The 25,995-nt window shown below is 33.2% G+C and overlaps 2 protein-coding genes across 2 annotated transcripts; one reads left to right on the top strand and one right to left on the bottom strand.

The window, feature by feature from the left end:
* The first annotated feature begins 6,402 nt into the window (after positions 1-6,402).
* Positions 6,403-8,395, top strand: LOC109151098 (pentatricopeptide repeat-containing protein At2g29760, chloroplastic-like). The gene has a single exon (XM_019299011.1). The coding sequence runs from the start codon at positions 6,491-6,493 to the stop codon at positions 8,342-8,344; it is 1,854 nt and encodes a 617-aa protein (XP_019154556.1). The 5' UTR covers positions 6,403-6,490; the 3' UTR covers positions 8,345-8,395.
* Positions 8,396-9,747: 1,352 nt separating this feature from the next.
* LOC109151366 (zinc finger CCCH domain-containing protein 48-like) lies at positions 9,748-13,575 on the bottom strand. The gene is made up of 8 exons (XM_019299354.1): positions 12,745-13,575; positions 12,409-12,504; positions 11,939-12,028; positions 11,724-11,825; positions 11,491-11,634; positions 11,183-11,362; positions 10,493-10,590; positions 9,748-10,396 (listed from the first exon to the last, which is right to left on the bottom strand). The coding sequence occupies exons 1-8, from the start codon at positions 13,195-13,197 to the stop codon at positions 10,252-10,254; spliced, it is 1,308 nt and encodes a 435-aa protein (XP_019154899.1). The 5' UTR covers positions 13,198-13,575; the 3' UTR covers positions 9,748-10,251.
* Positions 13,576-25,995: the final 12,420 nt, after the last annotated feature.

Here is a 25,995-nt window from a genome sequence, read left to right as displayed (position 1 = left end):
AGAATAAGTATTTAGATAATTTTATAGAAAAGTGCAAACATTAATTTTAATGCCAACTATAATGAACTTTTCCTATATAATCTTGCATGGATATACTTTGAATTACTTATTTAAATACAAACGTTGAACATTAAACCAGTCGCGCTATACACGTGTAAAAACTAGTATAAAGATAAAGGAGAAATTAAATAAAGGAAGAAAAATACAACATAAAGATTATAATGGAGAACACAAAGTGTAATAATGAATTGATGTAAGAAATGATTACAATGGCCGTATTTGTATACAAAAATGAGAGAGAAAATAGGCAAATTTGATGCAAATTGGATATACAAATGTTTTGGATTATATTTCTAAAATTTGAAATTTTAAATATTATTGTCACAACGAAACGTAAGTAGTTTGGGGCTTTTCTTTGTTAAAAAAAAAAAAAAAAACAATTAACAAGACTTAAAATTATTAAATGTAATAATATTTATAAAGCATCTAAAGACATTAATTAAGATGCTTTAAGTAGAAAAAATGAGCATAATTAGCAAAATCTTTTCTGGTACTCTCAAGTTTCTGTACTAGATCATAATTAAAGGAGAAGATGCTTTTGACTTATTTGTTGGTGAGCTATAAGTGGCTAGAAATCATGGTTGTTTGGTTTCTCTAATCTTAGTTAATTGAACACGTGGTTGATAATTCTTCAAAGAAAGAATGAATATATAATTTTTGTGTTCTTTGAATCCTTCAGCATCTAACTTGATCGGTTCAAATTCCATCCCAAATATGATTTCCACACGGCAGATCATTAATTGCATGACTAATATGTGTGTGTGAGACTTATATGTGTGTGCAAATATGTTTTCCACGCGGCAGATCATTAATTGTATGATTAATGTGGGAGCTTTATACTGTGCAACCGTGTGCATCAAATGCATGATGCACACGGATTGGATCCATAATTTATATACTATAGATTCATAATTTTTATACTGTAGAGATCATAATTTCTAAATTGTATAATTATCAAATTATGATTATATAGTTCAGTGATTTGTGAATACAGAGTTCAACAATTGTGAATATGAACATTGAAAATTATGAACATAGAATTTTGTAATTGTGAATACAGAGTTCAATAATTATGAATCTATAGTATAGAAATTATGAATCCAATTTCGTGTGCACCATGCATAGTGCACACAGTTGCACAGCATAATTTGCCACTAATGTGTGTTATGGCTGATAAAACTCCCCAAAGTAAAGGGGTATATATAAGAATAATACTTTCTGTTTGATATATTGGAAATATATGGCCCAATAACAGAGACTCGAGTCTAGGAATGCATAGCCTGAAGTCAAAGAAAATACCCCGAGCAGGCCTCCGAGCGCCAAAATAATGGGCCTTGACCTAGTCTTGCGAACTCACTACTTGGGCCTAGACTTAGTCTTGTGGCCTACCACGACTTTAGGGGAGTTTGTTGACCCATATCTTGTATAAATACTACACTATCTTGGCATTATAGATCATGTTCAGTTATATCTTGTAATCTCATTACACTCTTCATTAATACAAGTCTTATCTTCTCGAGCTCAATATCTTATCTTTTTGTACCATTATTCCTTTATTGTTTGTTTCTTTATTATCGGATTATTTGATTCGGTCTACCCAAATTAAGTTAATCCATCACTTTCTATAAAAAAAAAAAAAAAAATGTCAAATAATCTCAACCATTTATTTGAGTAAGGGTTGGAAAATAAGAAGAATAAATGAGAAAAACATAGTGTCATTTTTGTAATTATAAAAAGTTTATAAAATTTATCAAATTATCTTGCATTTTTCTTTTATTTTTAGCTATTGATAAACTCAGATAAATGTATGTGATTATTATGTATTTTTTGCAGTATGTATTAGACTCACTTGAACTTGCTCATATATAAATATATTAGCATGATCAAATGAGAACATAATTCTCCTGTAAAAATTGCGCACTAATCTCAGCCACTCATCATGGTTCATTAGTGGTTGATGGTTTAGTAAAATAAAAATACGCTATCAATTTTATAATAAAGTTTGCAATATTTATAAGAGTAAATACTCAAAATGGTCTCTCGACTATAGATAAATTTACAAATTGGTCCTCGACTTTCAATTTCAACCAATTAAGTCTTTAACTTTGCAATTTTAACACAATTTGGTCCTCCGTCAATTTGACAGTTTGTTGACCGTGATCTTTGAGGATATATATGTAATTTCACGATTCTGCATTATTCGCCGCGGTTCTGCATCATCGCCGGCGGCTGCGCCGTCATCGACGATCTCCAGAAGAACCTGCAGCTCTCGTCGGAGCACATGGAGGCCTCCAGGATGACGTTGCACCGTTTCGGAAACACGTCGTCTTCTTCGCTCTGGTACGAACTCAACTAGAGTGCGATCTGAAAATGCAACCGGAACCTTAAAAAACTGACAATGGACCATGAAATTACATATATATCCTCAAAAATCACAGTCAACAAACGGTCAAATAGACAAAGGATCAAATCGTGTTAAAATTGCAAAGTTAAGGACTTAATTGGTTAAAATTGAAAGTCGATGACCAATTTGTGAATTTAGCTATAATCGAGGGACCATTTTGGGTATTTACTCTATTTATAAAACAAACATTGCTCTTTTTGTTCTTAGTTTCCAGCAATCTTTAGCCATTCATTTATCCAGATGGATGAATCATATCAGTTGTTACTTTTAAATGCGAGCATGTTCTAACCTAAACGCTCCGCCATGTAAAAAGTGAAGATTGATTTGATCCATCAATCTGGGTAGATCAACAACTAAGGATTGGTAGAAAGTAAGACAAAAAAGAGTTGAGTTCATTTTATAAATATTGAAAACTTGAAAACTTACAATGATTACAAAATTGACCATGTATTTTTTTTTTTTAACTAAAACTTTCAACCATTGATAAACCTAATGAACAATTAAGATCAATCCTCATTTTTTACAAGAGGACCATGTTATAAGTCAATCCTGCTTTTATATATATATATATATATATATATATATATATATATATATATATATATATATATATATATATATATATATATATATATATATGGAAGGGTTCAGGTGCAATAAAAGCTTCCCGTGCGGTTGTGCGGTTGACACACCTTAAGCATTAAAATCTAAATCAACGGCTCAAATCAATAAAAATTTAAAAAAAAAAAACGCGTGTCAGGAAGACACATTAAGTGATAGAAACACGCACCTTAAGCATTAGAACAACACACCTTAAGTGTTATAACAATGCACCATAGGTGTTAAAATTGCGCACGTTAAGTTTTGTTCTTGAGGGTCTTAACCACCCCTCAGTTCAAAAGTTTTGTTATTCTTGTGGGTCTGAGCCACCCCTCATCAGTTCAAAAGTTTTATTCTTCTTGAGGGGGTCTGAACTACGTGACTCACAGAGAAGGGTGCGCAAAGAAGAAACAGGACGCACATTAAGCACAAAATCTATGCACCTTAAGCACAAAACTCAGGCAACTTAAGTGTTAAAATGACACACGTTAAGTTTTGTTCAAAAGTTTTGTTCTTGAGGGTCTGAACCACCCCTCAGTTCAAAAGTTTTGATCTTCTTGTGGGTGTGAACCACCTCTCAGCTCAAAAGTTTTGTTCTTCTTGTGGGTGTGAACCACCCCTTAGTTCAAAAGTTTTATTCTTCTTGAGGGTATGAACTACCCGTGACTCACAGAGAAGGGTGCGCAAAGAAGAAACACGACGCACCTTAAGCACAAAACCCATGCACCTTAAGCACAAAACTCACGCACCTTAAGTTTCAACAACTACTCACATTAAGTACAAACACACGCACTTTAAGCACAAAACCCACGCACCTTAAGCACAAAACTCACGCACCTTAAGTACAAAACTCACGCACCTTAAATTTGACCTAGTTACAAAAATTACCAAATTGCCACCGCTTTTTTTTTTTTTTTTATAATTTTGGTAATCCTGGACGTTGATTTAAACAAAATCAATGGCTTTCCTCTCACCGCGCCTGGGGCTGCCAACCGCAACAGAACATATATATATATATATATATATATATATATATATATATATATATATATATATATATATATATATATATATAGAGAGAGAGAGAGAGAGAGAGAGAGAGGATCAAGTGAAAAAGAAGCCTTAGGTGAAAAATAAGATTTAATCCCACAATTGATTCAGTCTAGATCAACGTTCAAAATGAAGCAATTTAAAAAAATGCAATGATATTATGGTAATTTTGTGTAATTAAGTTAATTTTTTTTTTGCCAGACCTTTCAGTGCACATTGTCCCTCCTTCCAGAGCACATTGTTGTGACTTCAGATCAACGTTCAAAATGAAGCAATTTAAAAAAAATACGATGACATTATGGTAATTTTGTGTAACTAAGTTAATTTTTTTTCTTCCTGGCCTTCCAGTGTACATTGTCCCTTTTTCCAAAGCACATTGTTGTGCCTTCAACCTTTATATGTTTGTAGGTGTTATGTGTTTATATATATATATATATATATATATATATATATATATATATATATATATATGTATGTATGTATGTATGTATGTATATATATAATTTAAAGAGAATTTGATCTTGAATGAATCACTAATTACTATTTTTAGTTTAGTATTGTGATCGTTTATAATTTGTGTTGAAGATCATGTATTAAATTTAGTCTTTTCAATAATTATTTCATATTTTCTACCTTACCATGCACATTTTTGTCTTTCCAGAGTTCCAGTGCACATTGTTCCTTCTTCCAGAGCACATTGTTGTGCCTTAGAGTGCTCATTGTTGTTCCTTCAACCTTTAAACCTTACCATGCACATTTTTGTCTTTCCAGAGTTTCAGTGCACATTGTCCTTTCTTCTAGAGCACATTGTTGTGCCTTCAACCTTTAAAATCATATGTGTGTGTGTGTGTATATATATATATATATATATATATATATATATATATATATATATATATATATATATATATATATATATATATATAGAAGGATTTAAGTGTGGGTTAGGTTTCCCATGCGGTTGTACGATTGACGCACCTTAACAAGATCCCAACAGTCACATGATCAAATTTGAAATTGAAATTTTAAAAACATGATTATTGTGGCAGTGTGGCAATATATAGTTAAAAGAAAAAAAAAAAAAAAAAAAAAAAAAAAAAAAAAAAAAAAAAAAAAAAAAAGTAAGTAGATTTCGCTCTATCTTTTTTTTTTTTTTGAAAACAGATTTTGCTATATCTAAATATTCAAAAGTTAATAATTTAATGTCAAACATTCGTGGCATGTCACAATTTTATCTAATTATAGTATTTAATTCTAAAAATAATTAAGTACTTTTAATTTAGATATTAATTGATGGATATATTATGTTTGAACTTGCTTGTATATATGTATAATGCATGCATTATTCAACAATTAACATAACTACACTTTACTTTTTAACTTTAGAGCACTAAATAATTTACATATATTGTAAGAAATGTGTGAAATGTGATTCTTTAATTTAAGTCTCATTTACTCTATAAAAGTTGAATCAACATCTTATATTATCTTAATTTTTGGGGAAAACGAAAGGGGGTACCCAAGCTAGTAAACTAGCTCTCTTGACTCGTTCTCTGGACAACCATACGTGCTCTGTCAGCCTAAAAAAAATCCATCACCTCTTCGGGTGTCTCCATGATCTCAATTCAATCGCAACATTTTCTCAAGGCAAGTTTCACCAACTAATCAGCCACCTTATTGTACTCTCTCGGGACATGTGAAATTCTCATCTCCCAGTTTTTAAAAATCCACTCCTTACAACTCTGGATCATACTCTGAATCGAGCCCCTAGTCTCCAAATCCTTGTTGATCCAATCCACCACTTCCTGCGAGTCACGAAAAAACCACACCTTCTTTTCTCCTATTTCCCACGCCCATCTGTGTCCGTGTCCTTGGATGACGAGGGAAACCGCAGTCACTACCTAAGGGTGTACACATGATAAACTTCATTTATAACCCTAGTTGACAAGAGACCACATGGAGTTAAACGAGCCAAGCTATGAGTCATCCAGTTGAGAGTAGAACTTATAATTTTGTAATTACCAAATCAACCGTTTAATCAATTTGGCTAAGTTTACTCAATTGATACTTCACTATTGAGCACGTGGTCACCTGAACTTGGCCTGCTACGACTTTCGAATCGAATTATTCTTCTCTCAAAAGATTGAATCTTTAACCCACGCTCCGCATCCCTACCCGATAAAGCATTTAAGAAAATGTAAATCAGTGACTCAAAACTTAGTAGGGTAAGTGCGAACAAGGGATATCTCATAATCCTCATACCGCTGCCTAGGTAACTAGGTTCGAATTATTGACTTCCAAGTTCCCCGGCCTCCCTCCGCGACGCCCATATTCTCTTCTCCGTCTTTCAAATTTCAATGCTAGGAGGGAGTCTTTATGAAACTCGCGAGACCCATTTCTCGCCTCTTCACGAACTCTATATCCCCGGCGAAATCAGAGCGAGTATACCATTATTCACGCGCCGCCGTCTCTATCGAAGAGCTCCATGGACACCTCCTGAGAACCGAGCAACACACCGACTCATACGCAGTTTCTGATGTCATCAGGGCATATGCTCTCTCCCCAGATTCTCTGCACAAAGCCCGTTTCGCATTCGACCAAATCAAATGCCCAACATTGCCCGTCTGGAATTACATGATCCAAGGATTGTCGCAAAGTGATCGACCCATTGACGCGCTCCATATGTTTGAGAAAATGCGTAAACAGGGTCTGCACGGAAATAACCTGACTTTCATATTTATCTTGAAGACCTGCGGTCGAATTTCGGATTTTTTTAATGGGAAGGTAGTCCATGGTTGTACAATAAAGCTTGGGTACGAGTCTTATCTCTATGTTTCCAACGCTCTAATCAGCATGTATGCTTCTTGTGGTAAATTGGATGAAGCAAAGAAGCTTTTTGATGAAATGACAAACAAAGACTTGGTTTCTTGGAACTCATTGATTTGTGGGTATAGTCAGTGTAATAGGTATGATGATGTATTGAGACTTTTTGATGCAATGCAGGCTGTGAATGTTGAGGCTGATAGGGTGACTATGGTGAAAGTTGTATTGGCTTGTAGCTATATAGGTGGTTCTGAAACTACAGAATCAGTGGTTAAATACATTGAGGCAAATGGCATAGAGATTGATGTGTACTTGGGGAATACGTTGATTGATATGTATGGAAGGCGCGGATTGGTTGGTTTAGCTCGAAAAACTTTTGATAAAATGGTGGAGAGAAATGTAGTTTCTTGGAACACTATGATTATGGGGTATGCAAAAGCAGGAGATTTAAGTGCTGCAAGGGAGCTCTTTGATGCAATGCCTAAGAGGGATGTGATTTCTTGGACTTCTATGATCACAGGCTACTCTCAAGCTAAGAGGTTTTGTGATGCTATCAAGCTTTTTCAGGAGATGATGGCTGGTGGGGTAAGGCCTGATAAGATAACTGTGGCTACAGTGCTTTCTGCTGCTGCACATATAGGCACACTAGATGTGGGAGAAGCTGTGCATGATTATATACACGAGCATGGTGTAGAAATGGACGTTTATGTAGGGAATGCACTGATAGACATGTACTGCAAGTGCGGGTCGGTAGAGAAGGCTTCACGAGTGTTCGATGGTATGCAAGAGAAGGACTCGGTCTCGTGGACTTCCATTGTTGCAGGCCTTGCAGTGAACGGGTTCTGCTTTCGTGCCCTTCAACTCTTCTCAAAGATGGTGAGAGAGGAGAGCGTTAAGCCGACCCATGGAGCTTTCGTTGCAGTACTACTTGCGTGCACTCATGCTGGATTGGTGGATGAAGGAGTGGAGTATTTTGAAAGCATGGAAAAGGAGTATGGGCTCTTACCGGAAACTAAGCATTATGGATGTGTCGTTGATCTCTTGAGCCGTTCTGGGAATGTAGAGAGAGCGTATGAGTTTATGATGCGAATGCCAATGGCCCCGGATGTTGTGATGTGGAGAATGCTACTTGGGGCCTGCAAACTTCATAAGAATGTGAGTCTTGCTGAGATTGCTGCCAGGAAGCTTATTGAATTGGATCCTGGTAATAGTGGAAATTATGTTCTCTCATCCAGCACTTTTGCCAGTGCAGAGAGATGGGAAGATGCCATGAAAATGAGAGAATTGATAGATGAAGGTGATATACAGAGGCCACTGGGTTGGAGTTCAATAGAAACTAGGAATGCCAGTAACAAAGAAATTGTTCTTGGGGATTATACTCCTCACTGTGCAAGGAAATCTGTCTAGAGAATCAATCAGATAAAGCATAAAATATTTGGAGCAGATTTGCTTTTCACCTTCTTGTGGAATGGCTTCTTATGGGCACCAAGCACTGATTTTCCTACTTAATGGACCATTAATTTAGCAAATTATTAGGTGGACTTGAGTCCAAATGTTCACAATTTACATACTAAATGTTCACAATTTACATACTAAATGTTCACAATTTATATACTACGAACACACAATGTTAACATATATGTAATTAATTGCCTTGTTTTGTATTTACAAGTTTCTTTCAAATACTGCAGTGTATTGTTCACAAATTCCCTTCTACAGGGTCCATGATATATAACAACTCCTACAATTTACCAATCGTTATACCGTGCACCAGGGCGCACATAGCATCCGCACCTTCCAAAACGATGTCGTTTTGTTAATTTCGTGTATAAAATTTTGTGCATTTATTATATAATTATGTACATTCGAAACATGGGAATTTTCAGTTATAAAATTCTGTGTTTCCAGGTATAAAATTCTGTACATTCTATTATATAATTCTGTACATTCGAAACATAGATTTTTTTTTTTAAGAGTTAAGGGGGCGTTTGGTTCACGAAATGTTAGATTACCTTAGGAAATGTTAGATTGCTGGGAATGTTAGATTCTTATGTTTGGTTTAAAACTAAGATAACAATAATAAGATAAATTGATTAAAAAATACAAAGCCCAACATTAGTAATAAGACAAGGGAATGTGAGATTACCTAAGAAATTGGAAGGTATCTCACATTCCCTTCCAATAGCTAAAAACTTAATGCGGAGGTCATCTGACATTCCCTGAAAAAGTTATATAACCTAAACCAAACATGGGAATCTTACATTACCAAGCAAATATAACCTTGGTTATCTTATATAACCTGAACCAAACGCCCCCTAAGAGTTTATGTGTATTATGTTAAGAGTTTATGTATATTATGCATTATGTTAGATTATGTGTTATCCTTTCAAGAAAAATTATGTGTATTCAGTTATAAAATTTTGTGTTTTCAGGTATAAAATTCTGTGTATTCTATTATACAATTCTGTACATTCGAAACATGATTTTTTTTTTTAAGGAGTTAACAGCAAACACGCGAAAAGGTACAAAACGACGTCGTTTTGGGTCAGGGCGCACAATGCATTGTGGGTCCTAATGCACGGTATAATTTGTAATAATTTACTAATTTATCCCTCTACAATCCTATCAGACCAGGGTATAAAAGTCTCGAACATGTACCAAACATTGGTCCTCTCACTTAATGAGTCTACTATAAATTTACCCGCTTTACAATGCTCGGGCTAGGTTGTGGTGCCGGGCGAGAAATATTGCCTTTTATGGGAAGATTAGCTCTTCAGTTTTGTGTACAGAATTTATATTAAGCTCATAAATGAGAAGAATAAGCATCTGATGATTACAGGAGTGCAGTACACCATTAACAGAAATGTGCAATTTTTTGAAGAAGAGTAGAAAACAGGAATTTCACTTGCACTATCACTAATCACAGCCACAGGGAGCAGAGAAAGCTCTTAAGCAATGAAATGAAGAGTTACAACATCCTCAATATCAAAATAATTCAGGAAATGTAATCTGGGGTCGTATATCAGAGACATTAATAAGAGCCTCATTCGAAAATTACAAGAATACCATATTATTTCTAGATTTAAGGAAAGAACAGGAGAAATACACTCTTATACTCCCCAACCTTTCCTCGGAACAGGTACAAGGAGAAGGAGCCGCCTACACAAAACAAGCTAACGACTGCCATCGCTAACAGATCAAAACTGCTATTCCTTATCTTATGCCTTCTTCATGAGCTCATAAATGAGTGAAGGGGGAAAATATACAGACCATAACAATAGAAATACGTTACGGTAAATGAATTTAGTTGCCCCTTATGCTGCTGCTGTAGTCGTTTCAGCCAACCACTTCCACACTCGTACTTGACCTGATTCGTCACCCGTGAAAAACAAACCACCAGGGCCAATCTCTATGCAACGTATTGCCTCTTTGGAGAAGATCTTCCCCCTCTCAGAAAAGCTACAACATTTTTAAAAAACATATGTTAAATAAAGTAATGAGGGAAACAAGAATCAAGGAAACAGATATCACAAGAAGTCTACTTCAAAAACTTACGATGGAAGATCATACACACGAACTGTATTGTCATTGCAAGAGCAAAGCAGTACCGGCTTGGCCTCTGCATCATGCATTCCACACAGGGCTAGCACTCCCTATCAATAGATCCATGCATTAAATTCACAATCACAAAGATAATTACTCCATATAAAAAGTTCTTTTCTATTAACTACTAAAAGAAAATGGATGTTGTAATATGAAATTTATTCATTCTGTGAAAGAACAAATAAGATGCAATTCATTGAGTTGCACAAAATAAAAGAGCAGTTTATTGGCAGAAGAACAAAGACAAAACTTCAAGTGAATATTTCTAACACCAACCATAAAGAACAGACTATCAATCCAGGGTGAAAATCTAAAAACTTAGTCCAGATTTACCAACAAAAATGTCTCTGTTTGTGAGTTGACTAAAGAGACAGCGCAGAGTCATCAGATTCCTCCCTATTATGTATCTATTACACTAGTGTTACTGTTATTACTCTTATTACTTTTCTTTGGAAATCTAGGCAAATATAGCACATTGTGTACTCTGCCTGAAATGGAATTCTCAGTATTTAAATTATCTATACTAGTAGATAAATGCTATAGAGTTGACACTTTAATGAGAACTAACTGTGCATGAAAGGTCAATGCAATTAAGTAGACGGATCAGAACAATCATAAAGAATAGAAATTATTAAAGCCTACATGTTCTTCCTGGTGGGTGTACGTCACTTCCAAGTTCCCGCTCTCGTTAGCAACCCAGACTTTTACTGTTTTGTCCAAAGAACATGATAAAAGAAATTGGTCCCAACAAAGAAACGACATCACAACGCTGGTGTGATCGGTCAAAATCTGTAGGCACTGCAAAGTTTCAAGGCTCCATACCTGAAAACAGATAAGTAACAGTCAAAATAAATAAATAAAGAAAAATAAGAGATGCTGTGCTCTATGAAAAAGTTAGCACAGCAAAAGTACTCTAAAAGCTCGGTCATAACAAATCAGAGATAACATACTCTTATAGTGTTATCCATGGAACCAGAATACAGTCTATTGGCTCCTACAACCAGTGACACAACATGATGAGAGTGACCCTTGAGTGATGCAGCTGGCTCAAAACAGTTGGTGGCCACATTAAATTTCCATGCTAATATCCCATCCTGCAGCAACATTGTAGTTCTTGTTTACATTATGAGAAAGAAATGCCAATGTGAGACTGGATCTTAAAACCTAATCATACACAAATTACCTTTGTACCAGCAAAGAGCATATCATTACCCACAACAAGGGAATAAACTTGCCCAACTGGACCAGTTAAATTAAGGTCTGCTGCTGTTTGAGCATTCCACGCCTGTAAAATACGTAGAGAATGGTAACACGTTAACCTTAAATTTCACTTTTGATTGTAACCTTCAATTTTTACAACATGCAGTTAGAATGACCAGTTTACACACTAAGCCTTACCTTGACAAGATTTGTAAGGCCAACAAATATCCATGGCCCTTCACTTAGCATACAACCTACTTCACCATTTAGATTGACAGCCCCTGCACACTGTAAAAAAACAAGAAAAACCAAAAGAAAGAAATTAATTGATTACTCACACATAATTTGCAAAATATGTAGGGGCATTAAAAATGACTTCTTCAAGGTTTATACTTTTTGAGTTAAAAGTTTTAAGTTCAGTAAGAATTTAAGACTAGTTTGTCAAAACCAAACAACTCTTTGACAATTTGCATCCTTTTATGTGAAGCAAGAGTGTCAGATATCGATACAAAATGAATTTCAGCAGCATAGTAGTTCTTTCTGAGTCATATAAACAAAAGCACAAAGTCCACATTGCAAGAAATCAATCAAAAGAACACTTTTCTAATTCACCATTTTGCAGCATCATGTGAACAATTTGAAGACATGGGAAAGAAAAATATAACAACCTGCCCTGATTGGCAATCCCATACTCTCACGGTCTTATCAGAACTTCCTGAATAGAGCTTGTCTGAGCCAGATGGTAAAGCAATTCCACTAACAACCTGTTGCAAAAAACTTCGAATTAGACCACCAGCATCGACACTAACATCAATGAAAAATAAACCCTTTCAATAAACAAACAAACAACAAAGCTTGAATTCATTAAACCAGGGACAAACACATAGATTGTACTGAAATAAAATCAGTATTGCTATGAATAGGTACAACTTTACTAAGGTAAAACAGTAATGTACACAATGTCATTAATTTATCAATTAAGGATAAAGCATTGGTTTCAACACCTTTTGGTGGCCTTCAAGTGTTGTCAACAACGAAAAGCAGTTCCCCGTGGTCCAGGAATGCAAAAACCGGCAGCTATCGCCGAATTTACAGCTCCCTTGAAGCCAATACGCACAAATTTTCTCCGTTTTCGTCACAGCTCTAGCGTTGTTGCCGCCGCCATGAGCCGGCGTTCGACCCCAATTGTTATTAAAATTCGTATTCCTCCGCGGCCCGCCCCGGTAATCATCGGAGTAGCCATGAGAGCGCTTCGACGACGCCGTACCGTTAGTCAATGAGCCTTGTGCCTGAGGCGGCGGCGCAGCCAGTTCCCTGTGCAAGAACGGGCACGGAAATCTATCGCACCGACCAGCTCGCCAATGGAAGCAAACTTTCTGCTGCTGTTTACTACTACCGTTATCGCCTTGTGAAGGGCCAAGCCGCCGGAAAATTCGCTTGCTTCCATCAATATCCATAGCCCCTAATTAAGGTTTTCTTTGTGATCACTGAATCGCAGATCGCGTGAATGGATATAAAATCTGGGTTTGATCATGCGAAGACTCGATTGAGCTAAAGATTGAGATTAAAAACCAATTAATTTCAAGAAATCAAAGGATTTTAGGGTTTTCGAGACGATGAAATTGAAAACCCTCCCCAAATTTCTACTTGCAAGAAAAGCGATAAGAATCCGAGAGGGAAAAACAAGGGTTCCGCCGGAGGTAAGTGGATAATAGCCGGAATTAATGATTAAGGGAAAGGGTGTTCAAAGAGATCTGGTTGATTTAGTACAGAACAGAAAACAGCGTAGAGTTAACGACGAGATAAACACGGTAATGTAATTGTTAATATATTACTCCGAATTGCAACGGCATTGCTATTTGCTGAACTAGTATTTGCGCCCGTGCGTTGCACGGAATGAATTTGTTATAATATTTTATAAATATTTAGATCGATATACAATTGTATAAATTATAACATCGAATATTATATAATATAATTGAAGAATTGAGTTGCACCGATTATGTTTTCTGATGTTATCAATGCTTGAATTTGAGTAAATAATTGCCCAATTAATAGCTAACGTGTAGATATACGCATTCGGTGCTGCAACTTTAGAGATTTTATATATCAGTGTTTAAAATTTGTATTAATTGGGCTAATTAGCTCGTTGTCTAGCAATTCAGTTATAGAAATTATTTATACGGAAGATATATTTTCTATGTAGATATATAACAATTTTGTCATCTTTATATATAAAAAACCATAATATCAATGACTTGAATTATACATTATTGAAAATCTCTTTGTAGACAACATTGGTAGTAGTAACACAATTTTATTCATCCTCGTCTAGAGTTAAAATCACCAAACCATCAGGATGGGTGACTCGGGAAAAAGTCACATACAATTAACCGTGATTAAAGACTGATTTTTTCAGTAATAACTCAACGTGAGTTAGTGTTTGACCCTGACTTTTGTTGATAGTCGTGGCATATGCGAGCATCAACATGAGTTGTTTTCGTTAGAACTTGAAGGGCAATCTCGTATCAGAAGGGTGAAAGACATTTTAATTGAAGATTTTACTTTTATTAATAGTATAAATATAGATTGGTGTCAATAATAATTAATAAATTATTATTTCCTTATAAAATTACATAAAATTTCAAATGGATTTTCTCATTTATTACGTAGAATTTGTTTCTGTTATTCTTACAATTATAATGGTTTAATTATTCTCAGAATTTAATAACCATTTTTCTTTTTTAAGTTGACTTTAATTTGTGATAAAAATTCATTAGATATTGGTTAATTTTCATATAAAATTTTGTTACCAATTAAGCTTTATTAATTTTTTTTATCAATTAATTAATATTCACATTAATATGGGCGGAAATGTTGAAGATGCGAATTTTACTTTTATTAATAGTATAAAGTAAATAATAATTAATAAATTATTATTTCTTTATAAAATTACGCAAATTTCGAACGAATTTTCTCATTTGTTACGCAGAATTTGTATCCATTATTTTCACAATTATAATAATTTAATTATTCTCATAATTTGGTAACCATTTTCTATTTTTATGTACATATTGACTTTAATCTGTGGTAACAATTCATTAGATATTAGTTAATTTTTATATAAAATTTTGTTACCAATTAAGCTTTATTATTTTTTTACTAATTAATTAATATTCATGTTAATTTGGGCTGAAATGTTGTAAATGAGGATTTTACTTTTATTAAAGTCATTTCACTAAGAACCTGGAGCTTGTGGTTGAGTGGAAGGGACACATCCATCCTTATTAACCAAAGGTGAGCAACTTTAAATCTCCAGGCCAAAGCATAAATGATATTGCAATAATTAATTTATTTATGATCATTGGTGCACATATTTGATTTATTTATTTTTTCTTTAATTATTCTCGTTGTAAACATAAATGATATTGCAATAATTAATTTATGATATTTAGCAAGTTGTATTTTTTTTTAAATATAAAATTTTCTCATGTTTAGGGATTAAAAAATATTTTAGAATTATTTTTATTAGTAAGTAATTTTATTTTTAAAATATTTTTCAGCAACCCAAACACTCCATTAGTCTATAATTAAAAAAAATGAAAAATAAAAGTTGTTTCATTAAGAAAATTAAAACTAATTAAAGTAAATCTAATCATGCTATATTTATTTGTAACTGTATATTAATTTCATTTTGAAATCAGTGGTTAACATCTTTGAATTATTTTTTTTTTTTTCAACTATTATAAACAAAAATTATGATATTTATCAAATTGTATTTAAAAAAAAAACATTTACACATGTTATGAGGGATTAAAAAATATTTTAAATTATTTTTTATTAGTGTGCATTTTTATTTAAAAATATTTTCCAGCAATCCAAACACTCCCTTAGCCCCCCATCAAAAACGGATAAAGAAAAGTCATTTCATTAAGAAAATTAAAACTAATTAAAATAAATCTAATCATGCTACATTTATTTGTAACTCTATATTAAGTTTATTTTGAAATATTTGGTTCACATATTTGAATTATTTTTTTTTCTTTAAATATTATAAACAAAAATTATGATATTTATCAAATTGTATTTTTTAAAAAAATATAACATTTACACATGTTATGAGGGGTTAAAAAATATTTTAAATTATTTTTATTAGTATGCATTTTATTTTAAAATATTTTGCACTAATCCAAACACTTCCTTAGCCTCCCATCAAAAATTGATAAAGAAAAGTCATTTCATTAAGGAAATTAAAACTAATTAAAGTAAATCTAATCATGCTATATTTATTTGTAACTGTATATTAATTTCATTTTGAAATCATTGGTTCACATATTTCAATATGTTTTTAATTATTATAATTTATAAACAGAAATAATATTGTACTAATTAATTTATGATATTTATCAAATTGTATTTTTTTAAAAAATATAAGATTTACACATGTTATGAGGGATTAAAAAAATATTTTAAAATTATTTTTTATTAGTAAGTATTTAAAAAAAAAAATCACCAACTCAAACACTCCCTTAGTCTCCATAAAAAAACTGATAAAGAAAAGTCATATCATTAAGGTAATTAAAACTAATTAAAGTAATTGTAATCATGCTATATTTATTTGTAACTATATATTAATTTCATTTTCAAATCATTGGTTCCCATATTTGAATTATTTTTTTTTCCTTAATTATTATAAACATAAATAATATTGTACTAATTAATTTATGATATTTATCAAATTGTATTTTGTAAAATATAGTGTTTTACCGGGAAAATTTTTTGTTGTTATGAATTTAAAATTAAAATAAAAAAAATAAAAAGATGTTAAAATGTACAATATAATAATATAGTTGGATTTTTATATATTTGGTCAAGTACCTATTTTCATAACATACAAAATTAAATTTTAAATATTGTATGGTTAATATAATCTCTAATAATGTACATATTTAGATAAATTTATAGAAAAAATTTATAGAATTAAATTGATTTATTCCAAATTGTATTTCATATATATTATAATTCTAAAAATATGAATAATAATAATTAAGAGAATTGTACTTAAAAATCAATAAAAATGTAAATTCTAATATTTGTATGAATAAATATAAACTCTAATCAGACGCATATCATTATCTCTATATCTCTATCTCTATCTCTATATATATTAAAGCAAAATGGTTGACATAAAAATTTTTCCCCCAAAACGTAGGGACATTTTTGTAATATCATTTATTATTATTATTATTATTATTATTATTATTATTATTATTATTATTATTATTATTATTATTCATTACCCTATTGTGGTGGCTGGCAATCCAATTAATATGCCATTATTTACCTATTGATTACGCTCCAATTTTTATTTAACCCATATTATTCTGGCTGGCAATCCTCTCCATAATTAGTGACAATCCTTTCCATATAATTACTATTTATATTTAACTTATATTATGCTGGCTAAATAATGAAAAAAATATATTTCCATAAAATAAAATATGTCAGCACTTACTCCATAAAATAAAATATGTCAGCACTTATCTAAATAATTACTTACTCAATAATTATTTATCCTCTACATATAATTAGTTCCGTATTGATTATAGAAATTATAGAAATTTAAATTATTATTAATTAGTGAATTTTTGGTATCATTTTCCTTTTTAGTTAATTTGGTTTCCTTTTCTATGTTTTTTACTGTTAACAAATTATTAGTATTAATCTCCTTTTATATTTTCCTTTTTAAGCTAATAATTTATATCCAAAATTATTGTACATTTATTTTAGTTTCATTTCCTTTTCTATTTTTCCTACTTTTACTCCTAACAAATTATTAGTATTACTCTCCTTTTATATTTTCATTTTTTACTGCTAATTAACCTTATTATTACTATTATTATTATTATTATTATTGCTATTATTATTATTATTATTATTATTATTATTATTATTATTATTATTATTATTATTATTATTATTATTAACTGAATCCCGTTTTCATTTCTTTTTTTTTCTACTGCTAATATTATTATTATTATTATTATTATTATTATTATTATTATTATTATAGTAATTATTATAGTAATAATAATTCGTTATTATAGTATAGTATTTTAAATTAAATTATTTAAATTAAATCACCCTATATATTTAAATAGATTACCATAAAGTTACCATAATAATTACACAAAATAATGAAAGAAAAATTATGAGAATAATTACCCTTAATAAAAATTAGGAAATTATATTAAAAAATAATCTATATATTATGGTAAGTATAATCTATTTTGTGCCAATCATATTATATATTAAGTATAAAAATATATATGTATGTAAATTACCATAATAATTACACCGGAAAAGGTGACAATACATAATTATTAGGCAATAATATTAATAATTAATTATTAAGGCATGTAAAATTGATTTTGTACTAATAATATTATACATTAATTACTAATAATATTGTACTAACAGCAGTGAGTCTATATAGTACAACTCTTTTCTTAAAAGTTAAAAAGGACAACTCCGAAAGCATTGGGTGGCTGCTAACTGTCAATCACCCTGCTTTTATTTTTTTTATTTATTTATTCTAGGAAACCTTAAAAAAAAAAAAAAAAAAAAAAAAAAAAAAAAAAAAAAAACTTGTACCAATAATTTTACTCTAATCATCCAACCATGATATACGACATAGTACAATGTGGGGGAAACGAAATAGATTTGAGATGACTGCATTCTTTGTATTTAACAAACTATAGCATTGCATCATACATCAGTCGTGTACTAAATTAAAAAAGAAAAAGAAAATATCAAGATGGTCACAATAGCAAGCACTCAAAGGATAGGGAGCTACACAATCCTTATTTGTCTTGCATGGCAAATCATTCTTCTTCTTTGCTTCATCACCACTCCAAATACCTACAATCATTATATCAACTCACAATATTAGAGTTTTCACACATCTAATAAACATGTATGTTCTCTCTTATATATTTTTAATGTAGACTCTTAAAATATATATATCATTGTGAAGTTGAAGATCTGATTTTACCGTCATTATTATTCTCGATCGTATCTCTACAATCTTTCATAAAAACTAAACCATTAGGGTTCTATTACCAAGGCTCTTCCTCCTCAATTTTCTTTTGTTGAAGCAGAGCATCCTTACGTATCTTCAAGCTCATACCAGACGATATAACCTGCAAAACCTATTGAAGTACTGGAGAATATAGTTAAAAAAATATAAAAAAAAATCATACGAAAAGAAAGCAGGAAAATAAGTCTGAGATTCTTTGATTGATGGGGGAGGCTAGAGATTAGAAGAATTATAAGTTTGTATTTATAGGTAGAAAATACTAATTCAAAAGGAAAGAATAATAATTTATTTATTTAAGGTAATGTTGAGGTAATAACATTATTATTATTATTATTATTATTATTATTATTATTATTATTATTATTATTATTATTATTATTATTACAAAAATGCCACTAAGTTTTGGGGGGAAAACTTGGTAGGAGGATTTTACTTTTATATATATATAGATATATAGATATAGATTGCTGATGCCTATCTAACTTTGTAAATTTTGAGAAATACAAAAATAATATAATATAATATAATAATAATAATAATAATAATAATAATAATAATAATAATAATATATAATATAATATAACAAAAATAACAATTTAACAGAGCGCGTAGTTTAGGTGTGTTAATTATAAAATTAAATTATAGTGTATCTAAAATGAAACTGTCTCACATATTGTTTTTATATTATCAAGGCTCTGTTTGGCAGAGCTTATTTAGGAGCTTATAACTTATTTTAAGCTACTAATAAGTTATAAGCTCTGTTTGGTAATGTTCCTAAAATAAGCCCCTAGCTTAAAATAAGAGCTTATTTTGGAACGATACCTTAGGTAGCGTTTCAAAATAAGCTCTTAGCTTCCTAATTTTTTTCCATCTTTATCCTTATTATTTTAAAGAAATGACATAATTTACCCTTCCCAATTAAAATCTTTTTCTTTTCTCCTTTATCCGCAACTTTCACCGCAAATATTATTATTATTATTATTATTATTATTATTATTATTATTATTATTATTATTATTATTATTATTATTATTATGAGATTTGCGACAATATTGCTACTTCATTATGAGATGCTAGATCATAATTATGCTAATAGTTTTATTTCAAAATGTTAATTTTTTTTAAAGATAAAATGTTAAATTTTAATATGTAAACAAACTAATTTCAATTTTATGAAAATGTCCTTTTTTAGTCTTTTTACATTTATCAGCTTATGAAAAAGCTAATTTTACCAAACACTTTTGGTAGGATATATCCCGACTGGCATGCCACGTCTTTTCTTGTTGTTCGTGCAGGTTTACAGGTCGGACATTCCTGAAGGAAGCCGGTCGGGCCCGACTGGCGTATTTCCTGATCGATGTCTTCAACACCCGGTTGATGGCCCTTGAACGAGAGATTCGAGAAGAAGCATGTGGCAACGTTACACGATGACAGGCAGGGCTCGCTGGGTGAAGACACGTGGGTGCTACGTGGGTTACATGCCGGCCGGCCGGAATTGTGTCTCCGGCCTAGCCACGGCGGCTGTAGTGTGAGGGACTTTTTGAGACGATCGATAGGCTATTTACAAAGCTACCCGACCGCAATCAGTCGGCCCTCGGAGTAGCCCTTTTAGATTGTATTAAGTCCTTTACCGATCAATAAAAGACTTTACTTGCTTTTGACTTGATCGTATCTTTATCTTGACCGCTCTACGTGGAATTTACACTATCAACTTTCAATCATAACAGCTAGCTTAACAGCTCTTCAATTTTCAGCTCCGAGCTTATAGTTTTTCAGCTTTCAGCTACTAGCTTATAGCTTTTCAGCTAGGTTTGCCAAACAGAGCCCAAATGAAACAGCAATTGAATTGAAATGAAATTGTAGTTGTGTTGAAATGAAACTGCAATGTATATAAAAGTAAACTGAATAACAGTTTCACATATTTGAGTGTATATTGTCCAGTGAAACTATAGTTATATCAAAATGATACTATAGTTGTGTTGTTATTAAACTATAGTGTATTTGTGTATATAAAATGAAATTGAATAACAGTTTCACATATTTGATGTATAATGTCGAATGAAACTGTAGTTATATCGAAATGAAACTGTAGTTTTGTTGAAATGAAACTGCAGTGTATATAAAATAAAACTGAATAGCAATTTCAAATATTTGAGTGTATATTGTCCAATGAAACTGTAGTTATATTGAAATGATAATGTAGTTGTGTTGTAATGAAAGTATAGTGTATATAAAATGAAACTAAATAACAGTTTCACATATTTGAGTTTATAATGTCAAATGAAATTATAGTTATATCGAAATGAAATTGTAGTTGTGTTGAAATGAAAGTGCAGTGTATATAAAATGAAACTGACAAACAGAGTTATTTTTTGTGGAACGGCGTGGAATGGTGAGAAACTGGTGCCGTTTCTTTTCATTAAAAGAAACGGCACCGTTTTGATGTCTGGACTACAATACATTATGGACCGTGGTCCACAATAAAATGCCCAATTGATATGTCATGGACCCCGGTCCACCTTGCAAGGTGGACCCAAGTCCAAAACGACCCAGTTTTGCGCGTCTGAAATAACGGTGCCGTTAAGGCATCCTCAATAGTAAGTTTTTTGTGTGGTTTTTGAGGAGTTTTGTAAGTGTGATTAGATAAGAGAAAATATGAGGAAATAGAAAATTGAAAAAAAACAAAAAACAAAAACAAAACAAAACAAAACAAAATATATAAAAGGAAATTAAAAAAAAAAAACAAACAAAAAAAAAACTGAAAAGCTGACTATTATTATTATTATTATTATTATTTTATATTATTATTATTATTATTATTATTATTATTATTATTATTATTATTATTATTATTATTATTATTATTATTATATTGCTACTACTATTATAAAGATTATTTGTATTGTATTTTGATATTAAATGTGTAAGCATTTTGTAATTGCCTATTTGTGTTTTCATTTGAATGAATATTATTCACATTTTATATTGAAATTTCAATTGTTATTGAGGATTTAATGAAGATTTAAGTATTTTATTTTATACTTAAGAACTCAATATTTATATTTATTGTACTTGAATATTGATAAAGGTAATAGTTTGGTTAGCCAAACTAAGGAAAGGGAAGATAGGAATGGGGAAAGTTTTTCTTTCCCCAACAACGATAAGAGCAGGAATCGGGTGGGGTTCACGAATGGTTGTCGATTGTCGATTGCCTTTAAAGAAGGCAACTTAGATGCTCGCTTTCTCCTATGAAAATAAGGTGGTCATAAGGTAGCCTTCTCTGACGACTCGATGAGAAGAAGATGAACATCTATGTTGCCTTCTCAGAGCATAAGCCGATTAGTGGTCACCTTCTTCATCAGAGAAGCCAACAATCTGTTCACTTTTTTCACCAAAGAAAGCGACCTACTGGTCGCCTTCTTCAAAGGCAACCAGCAACCGTTCGTTAGTTGCCGGTCACCGAATTTAATCATCGGAGTCTCTCTGAAACCTAGTGATATGCTATTACAAGTCATTATTAATTGGATTTGGGGCTTCAACACACAAAAATGACATGTTCAATGGCTTAATTGTAACTTTTAAAAGTTCGAATGCTTAAATAATTTTTCGTATAAAGTGTAAGGGCATATTTGATCATTTTTTTCCAATAGTTTTTATATGTTAAAGTATGTATTTTAAATTTATTTAAATTAAGAGATAATGGTCAAATAAGCCTTAAACTTTCATCAAAGTAACAATTAAACCATTAAACTAAGCTCCAAATGCATATTTGAACCTACAAAAATAGTGCAATTGAGTCCTTTTGTAGGATATCTATACCATAAGATAATTAGTTAAAAATCGTTGATGTGTAATCCAATTCAGTTTTCAAACTAAGGTATTTATGTGTCAAATTACAATCAATATTTTAAAATTTGTAATAAAAACAAATTAAAATGATTTCATTGTTGTTTTTATAAAGATTTTTTGTAAAGAAAGGATTTATTGCAAAACACAATGAAAAAATGCAAAAATAGGAAAAAACCCCAACCTTCGAGAAAAGTCACAAGTCTATAACAAAACCAACTAACAATAAGATTTTCATTTGTTATTGAAAAAGAAAACTTATAGCGTTTGAGAAATAAAGTGAATTATTGACTAAATGCCTCAGACTAAGAATAACGGATGATATTTTAACTTAAAATTTATAGTCGGAAGACTACTTTGAGTGCAATTAAAAGTCAATGAACCAATTTGAGAAAAGGACATAGTCGGAGGATTATTTTGAGAATTAACTCTAAATTTTATGTAACTTCAGGTAATTTTATGCCACACCCAGAGTGGATGATTAATGGCTTTAAAGCGGCAGTTGATGATTGTGGGCTGCAGGATGTTCCTTTTAGTGGGAACCAGTTTACGTGGGTGAAATCACGGGGAACTGACCGTATGGTGGAAGAAAAGTTGGATCGTGTCCTAGCGTCTGTGGATTGGCTCATTCTGTTTGAGGGGGTTAGGGCACAGTCTTTGATAGTACCTTATAGTGATCATTCGCCTCTGATGGTAACGCCCATTGCTTTGCCCGGAGTAAGAAGACGGTCAAGGTTTTGTTTTGACAATATGTGGCTTCGGGAGGACACCTGCAGGGGAATTGTTGTGCACAGTTAGAACCGGTCCCCAGGTTTGGATACTGTTTCTAGGGTTGAAATGTGTGCCACTGATATTGGCCAATGGGGTCGTCTTTACAATAAGGATTTCCAGCAAAAGATAGATTGTTGTAAGCATCAGATGGATAGGTTGAGTTTACGACGTGATGGGATCGGGGTGAGTGGTTATGCTGCTGCACAAAAGGAGCTTTTATTCTTGCTTGAACAACAGAGAATGTATTGGAAGCAGCGGGCCAAAGAGCATTGGTATAAGGGGGGTGATGTTTAACAAGTTCTTCCATAATTTTGTGAAGGCCCGGCGACGAAGGAATAAGGTGGTTAGGCTGCGGGATGATGAGGGTAATTGGGTGGAAGATGAGGAAGGCTTGGGTGGTCTGATGGTGGCCTATTTTGAGGAGTTGTTCTCACATGATTATGGGGACATGCAGGAGGTTATCGATGTTGTTTCTAAAAGGGTTACCGATAGGGATAATGCAGGTTTACTACGGTCGCTAAATATGGAAGAGGTGCGGTCTGCGGCGTTTCAAATGCATCCGGATAAATCCCCTGGACCAGATGGTTTCGGCCCGGGTTTTTTCAACACTACTGGGATATAGTGGGCGGGGAGGTCTGGTCTTTTTGTAAGCAGTTTCTTGACTCTGCGAAGCTCCCTCAAAAGGCAACTGATACGTTCATTGTGTTGGTCCCTAAGAAGTCTTGCCCGGTGATTATGAAGGATCTCCGCCCTATAGCTTTGTGCAACGTGGTCTACAAAATAACGGCGAAGGTGTGCGCTAACAGGTTAAAGGACATGCTGCATAAACTGATCTCCAGTGCACAAAGCGCTTTTATACCAGGGAGGCTAATCTCGGACAATATCATGTTAGCATATGAGGTGCACCACTATTTGAAACGGAAAACTCAAGGTCGAGATGGTGTGGTTGCGTTGAAATTGGATATGTCTAAGGCATATGATAGGGTAGAGTGGTTGTTTTTGGAAGCTGTAATGTTGAAATTGGGGTTTGCCAGGCATTGGGTGGATATTATGATGGAAACGGTTACATCTGTGCGGTGTAGTGTACTACATGAGCAGCGGCAATTATGGCCCATAATACCGGGTAGGGGTCTCCGTCAGGGGGATCCGCTATCGCCCTATTTGTTTCTCTTTGTAACGGAAGGGCTCAGTGCTTTGCTGGAGAAGAGAATGGTTGGGGGTGTGTTGCATGGCGTCACGGTTGCCCGGGGTGCCCCAGCGATCTCTCACCTTCTATTCGCAGATGACTGCTTCTTGCTCCATCGCGCGAATCTGAGTGAGAGTGTGCAGATGAGGTATGTTCTGGATACTTATTCTAAGGCTTCTGGCCAGTACATTAACTATGATAAGTCTCCTGCGTGTTTTAGTCCTAATGTTCAGCAAAGTGTGCGGAATGAGGTAGTGGAGATTTTGGGAGTTGAAGAAGGGGTAACCAGCGGAAGGTACTTGGGTTTGCCCTCCCTCGTTGGCAAACGGAAGAAGGAGATTTTGGGATTCATCAAGGTTCGAATTCTGGCAAGAATTCGGTCTTGGAATGCTAAATTCCTATCAAGAGAGGGTAGGGAGGTATTGTTGAAGAACGTGATCCAGGCAATGCCCACTTATGCAAGGATGATCTTTTTCTTGCCCCTGGGTTTGTGTCGTGAGATTGAGACGATAATGAATCAGTATTGGTGGACTGGTAACGTAGGAAGTGGCCGTGGCATCCGGTGGCGCTCTTGGGAGGGGTTGTGTTTGCCGAAAACTTGTGGTGGATTGGGTTATCGGAGGCTGCATGAGATGAACAAAGCGTTGCTTGGGAAGCAAGCTTGGCGGCTGGTTACAAGGCCTATGTCTTTGGTTGCCCGTGTTTACAAAGCACGTTACTATCCGAGGTGTGGTTTCTTTGATGCAACGGAGGGTAGTAATCCCTCTTACATTTGGAAGGGTATATTGGCGGTACAAGGGATGTTGAGAGAAGGGTGGTGGGTAATGGGGCTGACACGATCATTGGCTTGGATCCTTGGTTGCCTGATGACCAGAATCCTTATGTTGAAACGGAGCTGCACCAGTCTGTCCATGAAGCTCGGGTCTCGTCTCTTTTAAACGAACAAGGTACGGGTTGGGATGTAGAATGTGTTAGTGACATTTTTAACTCCCGTGATGCTAACTTGATCTTGAATATTCCAGTTAGTAGGCGAAGGCCTTGTGACCAATGGTCTTGGTATTGGGATAAAAAAGGGGCGTATTTAGTAAAGTCTTGCTATAAGCGTATTACTGTGGTTGTTACTGATGTTCGGCCGTGGTCAAGTATAGGAGCCTATATGTTCCCCCAAGGTGAAATGTTTTTGTTGACAGTTGGGATCTGCGTATCTCCCTACGCGTGATGCGTTGATCTCCAAGAGGGTAGCCTGTTCACTCGATTGTCATATGTGCAGGTCGGCTGCGGAATCTGCGATCCATCTTTTTGTCAATTGCACCGAGGCGAGGCGTGTATGGAATTTATTGGGTGTGCCGCACC

This window comes from Ipomoea nil, unplaced genomic scaffold (genome assembly GCF_001879475.1).
Source record: "Ipomoea nil cultivar Tokyo-kokei standard unplaced genomic scaffold, Asagao_1.1 scaffold2283, whole genome shotgun sequence".
Taxonomy (NCBI): Eukaryota; Viridiplantae; Streptophyta; class Magnoliopsida; order Solanales; family Convolvulaceae; genus Ipomoea; species Ipomoea nil.
The sequence above is the reverse complement of the archived record's forward strand: the minus strand, read 5'-3'. Positions and strand labels throughout refer to the sequence as shown.